Genomic DNA, 15519 nt, shown 5'->3' on the forward strand with positions numbered 1-15519 from the left:
GGCAAGTTAGAGAGCTGGGAATACCGCCTTCCGCCTCCTCACCAGAGCATCAGCCCACCCGCCCTCCCCCACTCGGAACACCCGCCTTGCTGGGACCAGTGGAGATGGCAGGGACTCGGAGGACATCACCCCCACCAGCCTCAGGAAAGGAACCGCAAAGGGCTGAGCCGGTTAGAAATCTTCCATTCTCCTCACCGAGATGGGTCGGTCTTGCAAGGAAGCTCTCCGTTCCTTGTTAAAGGAGTGAGAGCAAGAGGAAAGAGCCCTAGCACCTCACCAGCAACTTAGATGCAGATGGGACCGTTCAGACAACGGTCAACTACAGAGCAAGCATGCTGAGCTGGAGCCCACTCGACAGGACTATCCTGGTACCAAGCCCACCCTGCGTCCACCCCACCACCTAGGACAGGTCTGATAATGGGGGAACTACAACAGTCAGCCTGACCCCACTTCCACACCTCATCAAGAAAACACATGTCCCTAACACAGAACTAGAGGAAATGTTACCAAATTAAGTTACTTCTTCAATGAAATTTTGTTAGCTACACCATTAGAACTATGTTTTTCCAAAGAGCTACATGAAATTTGCTAGAAGATGCTCTTTCATTACCAACATTAAAATACAAACAACTATAGGGCCGGCCCGGTGGCGCACTGCTACAGTGCGCCGCTTGGGAGTGCGGCGGCGCTCCCGCCAAGGGTTCAGATCCCACATACAGACCGGTTCCCGCTCACTGGCTGAGCGAGGTGCAGACGCAGCACCGAGGGTTGCGATCCCGTTGCCGGTCCCGGTCCGGTACGGGCGCGACACTGAGGGTTGCGATCCGTTGCCGGACACAAAAAAAGACAAAAAAAAAAATACAAACAACTATGGTAAGAGCTGGTGAAAACTGTGTACACCTTTTAAGTAATAAATTTAAGCACTAAATAATGCTAAAAATAAACTTATCACTACAACTACTAACAGAAAAATATTAATGCTCCCAATTTCAATGAGAAATTTTGATGGAATCAGTAATCAAGTTTCACTTTATTATGTCTATGTAAACCTCCCATAGGTCACTAATAAAACTGGGAGCATTCATACTCTTTATCTCCAGACTACTGTAGGTGTAAATGAAAGAAAGCAAGTCCGTGCTTACCGAGAACCTGCAACGCGGTGGGCACTCGGGGACTGTGAGTAGCTGCAGTGACAGTTTATATTTGGCACTACTTACACAGACATAATAAAGTGAAAATTGATCACTGATTGTACCAAAATCACAACAGAGTTATGGGGGGGGGGGCTAGAACCACATGCAGGTGTAACACGGCAGAGAAGGCGGTTTGGAAGAGAGCTAATTATCTTCCACAGCAGAAAGTCAGATAATGGCTAAAACTGAAACATCAAATGGCAGCACCATGAAGACGTTATTTAAAGATATGGCAACAGAGCCCAAATTGCAGCCAGCATGATCCATGACGGCCATGCTCAGCAGCAGAAATGGAGAGGTGCCAGCTACTGCCACTTTTCACAGCAAGTGTCAAAGATACTCACTGGCTCTTTAAATCTTTTGCACGGACAACTTTAATAAAGATTTAAGTTTTAATCTAAAGGAGAGGAACAAATAGGACAACAATCTCCCTCTGCTGGCATCTCCACCTGTAAGAGGCCCAGACACCCCCACTCTCTTGGAGGCCAAGGGACAGCTGCAACAGAGCATTCTGTTCAGAGGGTCCAAGAGGAGGCAGGCAGAGTGGGTGGCACTGTCTATTGAGTGCTACTGAGTAGAAACCCAGTCAGCTTAACCACTCCCTTTCATGTAAGTAAACCCAGCAGCAATCAAAATACTCTCACTGGGAAAAGCAAACTGAAGGTCTGAGTAGGAAGAGCAGGGAGACAGCAGAGCCAATGTGGTGCTAGAAACACAGGCCCCCACTCGACTCTCTCCTGAAACTTCTCTAAACACACTACAGGCCCTAAAATAAACAGGCACAGACCCACAAAGGAAGAACTGCAGGGACAACAAGCAAAGAGACATCCACCAACTACTGGAAGCTAGAAAAGTAGATGGGTAATGGTAAGTAACTGAGTGGAAATAGGAAGGCTGAAGTTAACTTGAATGAAGAAAGGAAAGCCTACGAAAAACAAATCAAGGCTCAAGAATAAGAGGAGGATAAAGCTGCTTGTAACAGACTCACTTAATTCCCCTACTGGATCAATCATACAAGCTGTATACAAATATCAAAAAATAGATAAAAAGCTTTTGAAGTCACCACGGAGAACCCAAGGCAGTCAGGGACGAAGACCCCAAAGAGAAGCACTGGGAGAGCCCACAACCTCACCACCTCCCCCAAGGCACAGACCAAGCAGGCAGCCAGCCGTGTCGCGGCCTAGAACCTGCCACCCGTTCAGCAGGGGAAGAGGCAACAATGGGAGCAGGAGGCCTTGGAAGCAGCAGGAACTAGAGGCCCAGATCCCTGAGAAGGCAGCCAGGAGGAAGCTGCAGTGACCCTGTGCGCCCTCCAACCACTGTCAATAGCCACGCTGGGCGGGTAGGGCACAGGGCCATAAACCAGGCAGAAAGCAGCCTCTAAGAGCTAAAAAGCTGAGAGTACCGGGCAACAAAATTAAAGTTCAGGGCCTGTGAAGACAGACCCTCAAAAGATGACACCTTTAGAACAAGGGAAAATCAGAAACACACCAGAGCTCCTAACACCTGAAATCCACCCCAATCATCCAACCCTTAACTAAATCAAGACAAGCCATCCACACTCTACCTGCTGGCCAGAGAAAAATTAAATCCTATCCAGAATGAAGAAATACCACTCAGAGCCTGTACAATTTTTTATATACAATGCCAGACCATGAAATAAAAATTACTAAGCAGAGAAATGTACATGAGTAAACAAAGAGTGAGAACGCCCAGGGCTCAGCCACTCAGTGACTGTGCACCAAAAGACAGGACACGGAGCTGAGTGGAACAGAACGTCTGCCCTGAGAAACTGAAGAAACTCACCATGCAGAATAGAAACACAAATAAAAATTACAGAAAGAGGAAAAGGAAAAAACTTACCAGGCATATAAAGAGACAGGATCAAATGACTGAAAACCAACAAGAAACAGACTATATAAGGAATCCCACAGGAAATCCAGGTATTTAAACACTCAAATTAAACTAATGGTGATACTACTCCACACACACCAGAAAAGCTAAGATTAACACACTGACTGATGGAGAGAAAGTGAGCAACTCACACTCACTCATAACCTGCTGGGACAACATGGGCACAAAGGGTAGAGACTGCTTGGAGTACCTGCAGCACCAGACGCTCCAACCACTGTACTCCAAGACATGCACCAAACAGAAATGACCGCATACGTGCTGTGCGTACATATCTCAAAAGACTCAAAAGAAAAACTACACACTTATAGTTATCTGTAAGAGCTCAACACTGGAAATATCAATGTAATATAGTGCCATATGACAATGCAGTAACATGGATGAATCTCACAGTCAACATCTTAATCTTGGATGTAGTTACACAGGTGCCATCACTTTGTAAAGGTTCACTGCACACTTACGATGTGCACTTTGCAGGGTGTATGTCATACTGAAATAAAAAATTCAGTGTTTAAAAAAGAAAGAAAAATGAAAGGTCCCAAGCGCCCTGCAGGCATGGGACTGCACACGGGGGAATGCACTGAAAGCTGGTGTGAGACGCAGCTGGAGTCCCAGGAAGCACCCCCCACTGTCCCCACACTTCACTTCCTCACCCCAAGGAAAAGACAGGCTCAGTGTCTTGATGGACTAATTAAAGGGATGAGTGAAGACTTTGAAGAATATTATAATAAAAACGAAATTTTGGAGAACAAGAAAGAACCATAGGAAATTAAAACCATGACAGCACAGGTTTTTTTCAATGGAAGACCTATAAGATAAAGTTTAGAAAACCTCCTAGAAATAAAGAAAAAATAAAGTAGAAAATAAAAGAGAAAAGACAAAATTAAAGGAACAATCTAGGAGGCCCAACATCCTATTAACAGGAATTCCAAAACACATAAATATTTCTCAGTATTTCTCAGAATATACATTTCTAGACTGAAAAGTCCCACTGAATGTCCAGCACAATTTAAAGAAAAAAAAGTCCTCAAGAAAAAAAAAAAAAATCCTGTAAAGGATCAAGATTCAAAATAGCATTCGACTTAACATCAATTCTGAAAGCTATAAAAATAGGACACTGGAACAATACCTTCGTATTTTTTTTAAGAAAATTGCTTCCTATGTAAAAGAATATACTCAGCTAAATTATCAATCAAGTTTAAAGACTAAATCTATTTTTCAAACATTTAAGGTCTCAAAAATGTTTCCTCCAACAAAACTTTAATAGGGAAGTGACTGAAAGGTTTCTGTGAAGAAAGAAGACATGGGGTCCAGAAACAGGGGATGCTACAGAGGAGAGGCCAAAAGAAACCCCAGGAGGCTGCTGAAGGCAATGCGCGGGGCAACCGCGCAGGACTCTGATATCAACCAGTCCAGAGAACGGAGAACTCCAGGGAGGAAACAACAACAAAGAGTCTGATCGCCCTGTGAGGAATTTTACAAACCTCGCAGTGTTTAAGGATGAATTAGGGATGCGTACAGAAAACTAGACAAAAGAAAAAATGAGACTATTGATTCCAAAGAAAACAGAACTGTGGGTGAAATCAAGGCTCAGTACTTAGATAGGTGTGAACAACATACTGCAGAAAAATTACTTAAATCTGATTACCCATTTCAACAAAAATCGTAACATCACTATCTGGAGTAAAGACTGAAAATATTTATGTGAGGTAAATCTTCGTTTCTCTTAAAAGAGTCAATTCTTTGTTTAAAATTCCAAAATTAAAAGTACAAGTTGAGCATTCCTAACCCAAATATCTGAAATCCAAAATGCTTCAAAACCTGAAACTTTATGAGCACCAACATCATGCTCAAAGGAAATATTCACTGGAGCACTTCAGATTTTGGATTTGGGATGTTGAACCAGTAATTATAATGCAGATATTCCAAAATCCAGAAAAACCCAAAATGTGAAACACTTCTAGTCCCAAGCATCTCAAATAAGAGACACTCAACCTGTAATGAAATAGGCTTGTGTAGAAAAATGTAAGAAAAAAGACTAGGGAGGGAGCGAGCACGAAAAAGCCAACAGTTTTTCATGTAGACTGTGTAACACTTTAAGAATTTCTAAGCTATGGAGCTGGCCCGGTGGCGCACTGCTACAGTGCGCCGCTTGGGAGCGCGGCGGCCCTCCCGCCGAGGGTTCGGATCCCACATACAGACCGGTTCCCGCTCACTGGCTGAGCGAGGTGCGGGTGCAGCACTGAGGGTTGCGATCGCATTGCCGGACACAAAAAAAGACAAAAAGGAAAAAAAAGAAAAAAAAAAGAATTTCTAAGCTATGGAGCGGGCCCGGTGGCGCACTGCTACAGTGCGCCGCTTGGGAGCGCGGCGGCCCTCCCGCCGAGGGTTCGGATCCCACATACAGACCGGTTCCCGCTCACTGGCTGAGCGAGGTGCGGGTGCAGCACTGAGGGTTGCGATCGCATTGCCGGACACAAAAAAAGACAAAAAGGAAAAAAAAGAAAAAAAAAAGAATTTCTAAGCTATGGAGCGGGCCCGGTGGCGCACTGCTACAGTGCGCCGCTTGGGAGCGCGGCGGCCCTCCCGCCGAGGGTTCGGATCCCACATACAGACCGGTTCCCGCTCACTGGCTGAGCGAGGTGCGGGTGCAGCACTGAGGGTTGCGATCGCATTGCCGGACACAAAAAAAGACAAAAAGGAAAAAAAAGAAAAAAAAAAGAATTTCTAAGCTATGGAGCGGGCCCGGTGGCGCACTGCTACAGTGCGCCGCTTGGGAGCGCGGCGGCCCTCCCGCCGAGGGTTCGGATCCCACATACAGACCGGTTCCCGCTCACTGGCTGAGCGAGGTGCGGGTGCAGCACTGAGGGTTGCGATCGCATTGCCGGACACAAAAAAAGACAAAAAGGAAAAAAAAGAAAAAAAAAAGAAAAAAAAAAGAAAAAAAAAAGAAAAAAAAAAAGAATTTCTAAGCTATGTATCTACATTTAATTTTTTAAGTGTTTTAAAGAGCAAATTTGAGGTGAGGAAGTAGAAGCAGAACACAGCACTCACTCCTTTAACAGGGCTTCACTATGCTTTTGAGCACCTGCTCTGCATTCTGCAGGCTCTGCGGGACACAGGTGAGAGGAGACTGGAGTGGAAGAAGCATGGGGAGAGGAGGTCTGACATGAAAAGGCACGGAGTGTTTGCATGCCACGTGGAAAACACCCCTGCCAAGAAAGACACAGAAGCTGCAGCGACGACAGGAATCACTAGAGGAAGCAAGAGTGGGGTCCGCAGCTCACCTAGAGCCCTGGCCTTGGACGGGACCACTGAGATGTGTAGGAAGGTGCTCAGGTGGACAGGTTCACCCAAGTGTGCACCTCTGTGACTTTGGGTCTGCCTACAAGGTGCAGTGGTTGGCTGAGGCAGCGGACTGAGCAGGGAGGCAGCTTCCGATAGACAGACAGGATGAGGGCGTTCCAGGGACAAGGAAACACACAGGGCGTTTGGGAGAAAAGTGAAACACGAAATCTGGTCAGGACATCGGTACATACACAGGTATAACTGCAAAGGCAGAAAACGGCTGCTGCTGTGTAAAGCACTAACTGCAAGCACAAACGCACAGTAACAGACAGCATCACTGACTGCACCTGAACACATCCAAATTATCACTGCACTAAAAGTAAATCTCTAATGCAGACATATACTTTGTGATAGAAAATGAGCATATTTCAGTTACAAAACTGCCTACATACAGTTCATATACAACGTTAAATAAAAGGTAGACTAATATGATTTCTATGTGGCTCAGGGAGTTAAGCTTTTTACCTTCAAGAAACCCACACGAGCTAAAGGCACAGAGTTGATCGAGTTTTTGAATATACTACACTGTCCCTGACAACCAAAACAGTAAAACTTTCAAGTAACACAGATGACTTTAACACGCAAGAATTTAAAAGCGAATCAAAGTAGGAAACAGCTTCTGACTACAGTAGTCACTCAGGCAAATGCTTACCCGAACCCACATGGCCTGTGTATTTGACAAGGCACTTCCCTGTCTCTATGCTCCACAGCAAAGCCGTGTGATCTGCAAGATCAAAATAAACAGTTGTAACTTAGCCATCATCAATGTTATAGTCTTTTTAATAAAGTAAGATAAATACTCTAAAAATGAGAAGTTACAATACACTAATATCTCCTGCAGTTTTGATTCTGCTACTCTGTAAAATTCAACTGATTGAAGACAATGCTTCCAAGATCGAAGAGGCTGTAACTTATCTGAGGCCACAGACCGGCAAACCGACAGGCAGGGACTTGATTTCCTAGTTCACTACTACACTGACCACATCATGCTTGAGACTTACATACAGAGATAATTTGCATCACAGTTTCAGTATTTTACTGAAGTACTAATAGTTTTCAGAATATCTTCCAATACTCAAACTCAAATAGCATCCAGATCCAGTTACAAATTATTTAAGATAATAAGACTTCCTTTGAGCCTTTCCTCTTATAGGCATAATTAAAAAAAAAAAAAAACAGTAGATATAATAGGAAAATATAAAGTATATGCCTATTATCCCAATGAAATTTCAGAAATATGAGAAAGAACCCTTTTTCTCTTTACTCTTTTTTTAATGATGATTTCCAAAGTTTCAAACAAGAGAAAGAATTTTCTTCAACACTAACTGGTTAATCATGTTCTATTTTGCCTTTAAAAAGCAGAATCTAGTGAGCGAGTAATTAATTTCTCACAACCTAGGAAAGTCATTTTCAACAAGTGAGCACCATCTTGCACTTCAGCAACTTCTGTCTGGAGGGCTGTCATGTCATGCCACCTCAGACACCCCACCCCTGCAACTCCTGCAGGCAAATCCTCCCTGCAACTTCGGCAGGCAAACCCTGGTGGTGCCACCAGCACCCACTGCCGGGTCAACTCCCTGATGACGTGCGTGTTTCAGTCGTCACCACAGCACTCTCCCCCAGGTGTACCTCACTAATGGAAAAAGACTGTCAAATATATGTGCAGATCACAAGCACACTTGACTATGAATAACAACAACCAAGACAACCAAAAAAAATCTAATGTTTAAAAAATATTCCACTTTTGAGGAATTCTTTGACACAGTTAAGCTAAATGCACCCAAAACAAGCATCTCTTTCCTCAGAGATGCATGTCCACTGTTGGCACGGGACCACAAAAGGGCAGGAGGACTGCAGGCCTCTGTACTAAGCATGGCCAGCACCCCTGCTTCAGTTCTAACAATTCCCGTCACATTGTTGCCTCTGGGGACATCTCCAGCAGTCTGTGTCAGGCAGAGCCGCATTTCAACAAGCTGGCTGGATCAGAGTCCGACTCACCAGCAGACGCAGTCCCGAGTACCACAGGCTGTGTCCTGGCCACACTGACATCCCAGATGCCATCCCTGTGCCCGATGTACTCCTTCACAAGCTGGCAAACAGCCCTAGACGTGGTGGTCTTAAAGCTGGAGACAATCTAAAATAAAGAAGAGGAGTATTTTTAAATATTTACTGAAATAAATTTTTCAAAGTTGAAAAAGGTAAAACAGAAAAAGATGACTTGAAAAATGCATAAGTCACTGCGTAGAATGTATAAAACACCAAAGCAATACAATACAAGCAGAACAGAATGAAAGTGTCCTGCAGGGCAAGGATGGGCTCACACCACAGAGACTGAAGGTCATGAGAGAGCTTCTAGGGCCCCACGTCATGGTGACAGAGCCAGGGAAGTCACGTGTTAGTATAGAAGAAGGGAAGTCGCTCCTCCACAAATCCAAATCGTCAGACAAAACTTCCAAACTCTTTTAAAAAAAGAAATAGCTAGCTATCCAGCCAGACATGAGAAAGTCAGGAAGGATACCCCAAACAGGTAACACTAATTACTTTGATCATTGGGGGACTTTCACTTTTTTGTTTTTGATAACTTACACCAAACACGTATCACCAGGAGGAAAAAAGCCCACGGTGGAGGAGGACCAAAAGACGACACTCTATAACAGAAGAGTAGGTTGTTCAAGATAGTTTATTGAGCACTTGCTCAGAGCCGGGCATGGGGCTAGAAGGAAGGGACACAGCCGCGTGATAGTTGGGCTCCTCGCCTCTCGGAAGCTCACAGTCTAATGAGACAGACACGAAAACAACACAAACACCGAGGCACACGTCGTGACACAGTCTTGTATAACAATACACATGACAAACAGCTCTTGTCTTCTCTGATAAGGAAATACATGAAGTGAGTGAGGAAGAATCTAATTAAACACAAAGATTTCTTCAGAGTTTGGTTTTTAAATTGCTCTCAGATGAGAGAACTTCTTTTCAGCTTTTAAGTAAATCAGAATAATGTAGATTATTTAAATAATGAAGCCATACAATCAAGTAAAAACAAAAATTGGTAGCATTACACACCTTGTTTTAAACATTGATTTAGCAAAGCCCTGAAAAGCATATCTAAGTTCATTTTTACATACACATATTAAAAGCACAATCCACAGTCACGGCCACATCAATTTGGTATGTGCTTCAAACTACTCCCCAGATACAGTGAAAGACCAAAACTAATGCTTGACAGGAGACCAACATTTTTACCCGTAACACAACAGGTTCCATTTGACCTGGTTTAAGTTTAACAGGAATTATAAAAGGACTGTTCAACCTCAAACCCATCATCTTTTCTTCTTGAAATTAACATCCTGTTTACCCAGGGAAGTTATCCCTCTGCAATATCAGAAGATGATCTGCCTACACAGAGTGCCCTTCGGCTGTTAAACAGTATTGTAACATGTTAGGAGAGAAGGTGAAGAACACACAAAACTTCCCCATAATGAGTTGTAGTAAATTTCATTGTCAACATCACTCACCACGTCTAACATAAATAATTCCACTGGAAGAAACAAACCCCTGGAGAGCACCCTTCACCTAGCCCATTTGTACAGTTAGAACAGGAGGTTACTGCGGGGAGACTCCAGCTGCACTTCTGGAGGGATTGGGTGGGATTTTGGAAGCAGATGACATGCTGTTTATGGATATGGCAATAAGTCATTCCATGTGTTACTTCCAGAACACCCATTACACTTTGGCTGTCTGTCAGCTTTTAACTCTCTGTTCTTGAAAACGCTGACTTAGGCACGACTACAAAGAGGCCCCACCAAACAGACTGAATTACTCAGAAGAAACGTTCACAACAGAAAACAGTGGAATGAAGCAAAAAATCGATGCTATGCCTGTCATCCTAAATCACGTTAACTGAGACACAATCTAACACACTTCTTTAAAAATTGGGAAGAGCTTTTACAACAATAAAAGATACTTACCTTTATAAAAATATTTGCAAACATTTTCACAAGGTTCTTTAAACTGGTTTGCAAGTTAGACTGTCTTACCTGCCTCCCAATAAAGCATTAGAAATATGTCATTAGCGACCCATGAAGGGGAGAACCCTCTCCTGAGTATACTACACTTTTGTGCTCCCCATCTCACCAAACACGCTACCTGACTTTCAGAAGGAAAGTAACGAATCTAGACTGTAGCGTTTTTCTTGCTCCATTCATGCTTAGCTTTAATACCAAGAATCCACGCTGCAGCTGTAGTACAAATCAGAATATATTCTGTTACCAAATAATTTCAATTTTCAGATGGCTTATATTTTCATTATTTTTTAAGATGGGTACACAGTGTGCAAAATCCTATAAAGGTCACTAGTAATACGTTTCTTACAAATTCAGATGAAATTCTAGTATCTAAAATGACTTGGGCTTTAAATATCTCTAATACATTTTTTAAAGCAAAGTATTATTATACACACCTTACATTTGTCAAATCTTATTTTTTACTGCTAATGGTAAAGGATAACTTTATATAATCTTTTTTTCCTCTACTTCAGAAATAATCAGAAAGTTTTGGAATTCTAAGACCATGCTTTGTATATATACAACTATATGCACCAGAATAAGCAATATAATTCAAAATAATGTAACAAGAAGTTAAATGAGGAAGAACATAACTTCACACTTCATTTTGAAGAAAAAGTTTAAAGCTAATTTATTAAAAATATCAGAACTAATAAATATAAGCTAGACATTATATGACAAAAAAAATAAATTAGCAACTTACATTCATGATGTTATCAAAGGAAAAAGTAGAAAATGCCAGCAATATTCAGATTTTCTTTAATAGCAAAGAATTATCAGACTTTCAAATAAGGAGAAATAGCAGAAAGACTAGTCTGCTCTATCAATTGTAGTTAATCTCACTACAGATGTCATGCTGAACTACAAGCTCAAGGAACTACAAGCTCAAGGAATTAAACTGGAAAAGTAAAAAGCTAACGATGACTGCTGATGTCACCACAGCAGACTCAGTACAAATTTCAACGCTTTCCCTCAGGTTTAGCAAAAGGAGTATACGTTCACTGAGGGTGGAAAACTAATCTTTTGTATATTTGAAATGCATACAAAATTATCTCAAAATATTACTTCACAGTAATACTCCATCATAGGTCAATGAATTCCAAACAATTAAATACTTGCCATTTTAAAAAGATACTTTAAAAAAAAAATTCCACAAATGTCCCTACGTGCCTTGGAGACAAATCTTCATTTCCTGATCTCACTCAGAAAATTGAGGAAAATAAGATAATGAACTAAAATGTAACTTTAGCTCAGAACATAATTTTCATTACTGTATATTTTTTCATTAGCTTTCTGCTAATTCAGAGCCTTTATATCTAGCCAGTTAACAATAGAAAATATATTTCCCTCTAAAGACAATATATTTAATAATACATAATATATTAATCTCAGTAAGTATTAGGGCAAGTTACTGTATTAGTATTTGCATACTGTGGTTACTTAACATATGATATTCCTTTTAAAAATTGAATTTTCCTGAAAACCAGACGTTTATCTTTCTCCATCACACATTTCTAGCTGGAAAATATGCAGCTTGAAGTACACGTCTGCACACCGCAAGCACCACACAACAGGCTCGAGGGCCAGCGCCCTGCGTACCTTGCTGGTGGAAGCCTTGTAGGTGGTCTTCAGCTTCTGAGAGAGCTGGCTAGTGCTGTGACTGGCTGCAGAGACAGAGAAGTGACAGTCAAGCGTCAACACCACAGCTGGACAAAGTGCACCTTTCATCCCACACAGGAGAAAGTGAACTCCCAAGGGCACATCTGCCATGTAACCCCAGCCCCTCACTCATCCTTCTTCTAGACCACCCCTAGTCACGCGTTTCAGGTTCTGCTGACAGCAAACAGCAAGTAAGCCAGTGTCCTTCACAAGTCCTCTGCAGGACAACACTTTCTCTCTCCACACATACCCTGCAGGACAACACTTTCACAAGCATCCACATTACCTTTTGTCTTAAGCTGGCCCTTACTCAGTTCTGCCCCATCAATCGCTTGTCCTTCAGCAGCTAAACGTTCATTAAGGGTATCAATTTCTCTACGCACTGGGAATAAAAAAAATTTTTCAAAAATGTAAAATATGGTTTTACGTTTAAATATAGTTACTACTTTCAAAATTTGCACATGTTAAACTGTTACCGGTTAGTATTGTCTAAACACGGACATATATAACATTCTAATAAGCAAGATCACAATTTATAGAGTTCCTGAAAAACTCAAGACATCATTCAAGATACCATCCTAAAAATAAAAGCTCATACACTCTTGCTACACTATGGAAAATGCTGCTCTCACAGTTTCCTTTGTGCTTGATTCTGTGCACTTAAAAACATTATTCTGACACCAAAATTCAGTGAAATCTTTACAGTCTAGCTGGGAACAAACTATAACAATATGTAACTACTGATGTGTATCACATCACCACAACCTGATGACTGTATATAACAAGGACTAAAAATTCAAGAAAAGTTTTGAAAATCAAATAGGAGCTCCAGAATTATAGGGAAAAGAGAAGCATAAAAAGGGAGGATATCAGCTATCAAGAAGAGACAGAGCAAAGACACTGAGAAGCGAACAGGCCATTCTGGTTATCTGTTCTGTGGAGCTGGCCCGAGCACCCGGACAAGGACACAAGCCTACTCAAGAGTCACCGCTGGGACCTGAACTGCACAGACCTACCCAGCTCCAACTCTTAGGCCCTTGTCACTACATCACACAGCCTCCCAGGATGTGCAAGCGGCAGACTGGTCTGGCCAAAAGGTTCGAAGGAAAGAGCAGAATGAGGCCAGGTCAGGAGAAGGCTGGGGCAAAAGGCTCTAAACAACACCCATCTAAGCAAGTTGCCCTTTATCTTACAGGTAGCAAAAGCCACCAAAACCTTCAAGCACTAGACAACATAAACTCAAAGTACAGTTGGCATTAGTAATTCTTAATCTTATAGCTTCCTGAGCAAATTGCATGAATTCATAAAACATAAGGCTTTAATCACAATGGAAACTTAATAATATTCTAGTCATTAAAATTCTGATACTTGAGGCCGGCCCGGTGGCGCACTGCTACAGTGCGCCACTTGGGAGCGAGGCGGCGCTCCCACCGAGGGTTCGGATCCCACATACAGACCGGCCGCTCACTGGCTGAGCGAGGTGCGGGCGTGGCGCTGAGGGTTGCGATCCCATTGCCGGTCCCGGTCCGGTATGGGCACGACACTGAGGGTTGCGATCCGTTGCCGGTCACGAAAAAAGACAAAAAGGAAAAAAAAAATTCTGATACTTAAAAACCCTCAAAATTAGATGCTGTACATGTACCTACTTTTTATTTTATAAAAAGTTGAAATAATCTCTCCCTCTGTAAATTTTCAAGGTGAACTTAAAAAAGAAAGAGAATCCAGTATTAAAATGTGAAATTTTCCAACAGCAAATTTTTAATGACATAGGATTACATTTTCATTGTTGATCCAACCACACGACTTAGTTAAGGAGTGAAAAAGTCTAATAATGCAAATGTTATTTCTTAGTATTTCATTTTTGAAATCAACTTGTAAATAAAGCATGAAACACTTCTTCAGAGGTACATTTGCACAATATAAATTTTATAACACAAACCCAATAAAAATAAAAACTGGCATGCAACAAAGCAGTAAAAGGAGTAAAGGACACGCTACTGGCTTCTCCCTAACACCACAAATGAACGAGCTCAAGCATGGAGGCACGTGGCCCGCTACAGACAGACCTAAAACTAGAAGTAGACCGCTTAAGTTTACAGAAATGATCACCAGAAGAACTAAACACAGAAGAATACAGAAAATGTTTCCCTTTGAAATGTGTGAGGGGTAATGGTAGATATCTTTTCTTTTCATACTTTTTTTTTAAATATATGTAAGCTTTACTTCCAAAAAAAAAAGCTAAAGCCAAGTTAATTAAAAATTCTTTTGATTTACCTTTATTAAGTCAGGTAACACATACATTTTAGGAAACGTTCAAATGACAGTATATTATGAAGAAAAACATGAATCAAAGTTTTCTCAGTTTACAGTATACTTGGTATAGAAAGAATTATAAGATGCATTTATTTTCATAAAATCACAATTTGGATTGGTAGGTGCAGTAGGCCCATGCCCTAAGCCCCATGCCCTGCTACCCCACAAGGCACAGAAGGACTCTGCAGGTGGAGAGACTGCCCTGGATTGTCCAATCAGGGTGGGTCAGAGGCAACGAGGAGACCCATCAACAAGGGAAAAGGGGGCCATGTGCCTAGGAGTACAGCAAACGGACTTCTGCCCTAAACTACAAGGAAGAAAATTCTGTTGCTATCCAAACAAGGCAGGAAACGTTCATCCCTAGAGCCTCCAGGAGGGAAGCACAGCTCTGCCAACACCTTCACTTTAGTCTGGTGAAAATCATGCCAGCCTACAAAACTGTAAGATAATACATTTGTTATTTTATGCCACTAAGTTTGTTGCAGCAGAACAGAAAACTAACACAGCGATAACTGTCATTCACAAACTTTACTCTCAAAAAATTTCTATGGATAGGTGAAAAGTTATACAAGTATATTAAGATAGATACTCACATTCTAAGTTTTCAATATAAAGGTTTTCAAATTCTCTTTCTATTTGACCAAACAGTTCCAGAAGTGTACTTCGAACCGCAGAAGGCAGTTTAGAATCCTATAGAAGAGGAAGATTTTGTTTAAAATGAATAAATGAATAAGAGACTCTAATACCAAATACCAATATTCATTTTTAAAAATGGATTCCTTTTAACCTAAACTCCTATTTTATATCATTACATATTTTATTTCTTATACATAAAATGCTTAAGGAATTTAAAGTTTCAAATTTCTACAGAGGAAACTATAATCAAATTGTATAAATAACTACCTAGGATAATATGGGATTTAAAAATAAGCACTTCTGGGCCGGCCCGGTGGCGCACTGCTACAGTGCGCCGCTTGGGAGCGTGGTGGCGCTCCCGCCGAGGGTTCGGATCCCACATACAGACCGGTTCC

The 15519-nt window shown here is 41.8% G+C and overlaps 1 protein-coding gene across 1 annotated transcript in view; it reads right to left on the bottom strand.

The window, feature by feature from the left end:
* WDR37 (WD repeat domain 37) overlaps positions 1–15519 on the bottom strand; it is a 95158-nt gene that overhangs the window by 55251 nt on the left and 24388 nt on the right. The window contains exons 3-7 of the mRNA XM_008588965.1: positions 15082–15178; positions 12462–12557; positions 12116–12180; positions 8451–8586; positions 7105–7176 (exon numbers count right to left, since the gene is read on the bottom strand). Of these exons, the coding sequence (XP_008587187.1) occupies positions 7105–7176; positions 8451–8586; positions 12116–12180; positions 12462–12557; positions 15082–15178 (466 nt within the window). The remainder of the gene's footprint in view (positions 1–7104; positions 7177–8450; positions 8587–12115; positions 12181–12461; positions 12558–15081; positions 15179–15519) is intronic.

Source organism: Galeopterus variegatus, unplaced genomic scaffold, assembly GCF_000696425.1.
Source record: "Galeopterus variegatus unplaced genomic scaffold, G_variegatus-3.0.2 Scaffold5132, whole genome shotgun sequence".
Classification (NCBI taxonomy): Eukaryota; Metazoa; Chordata; class Mammalia; order Dermoptera; family Cynocephalidae; genus Galeopterus; species Galeopterus variegatus.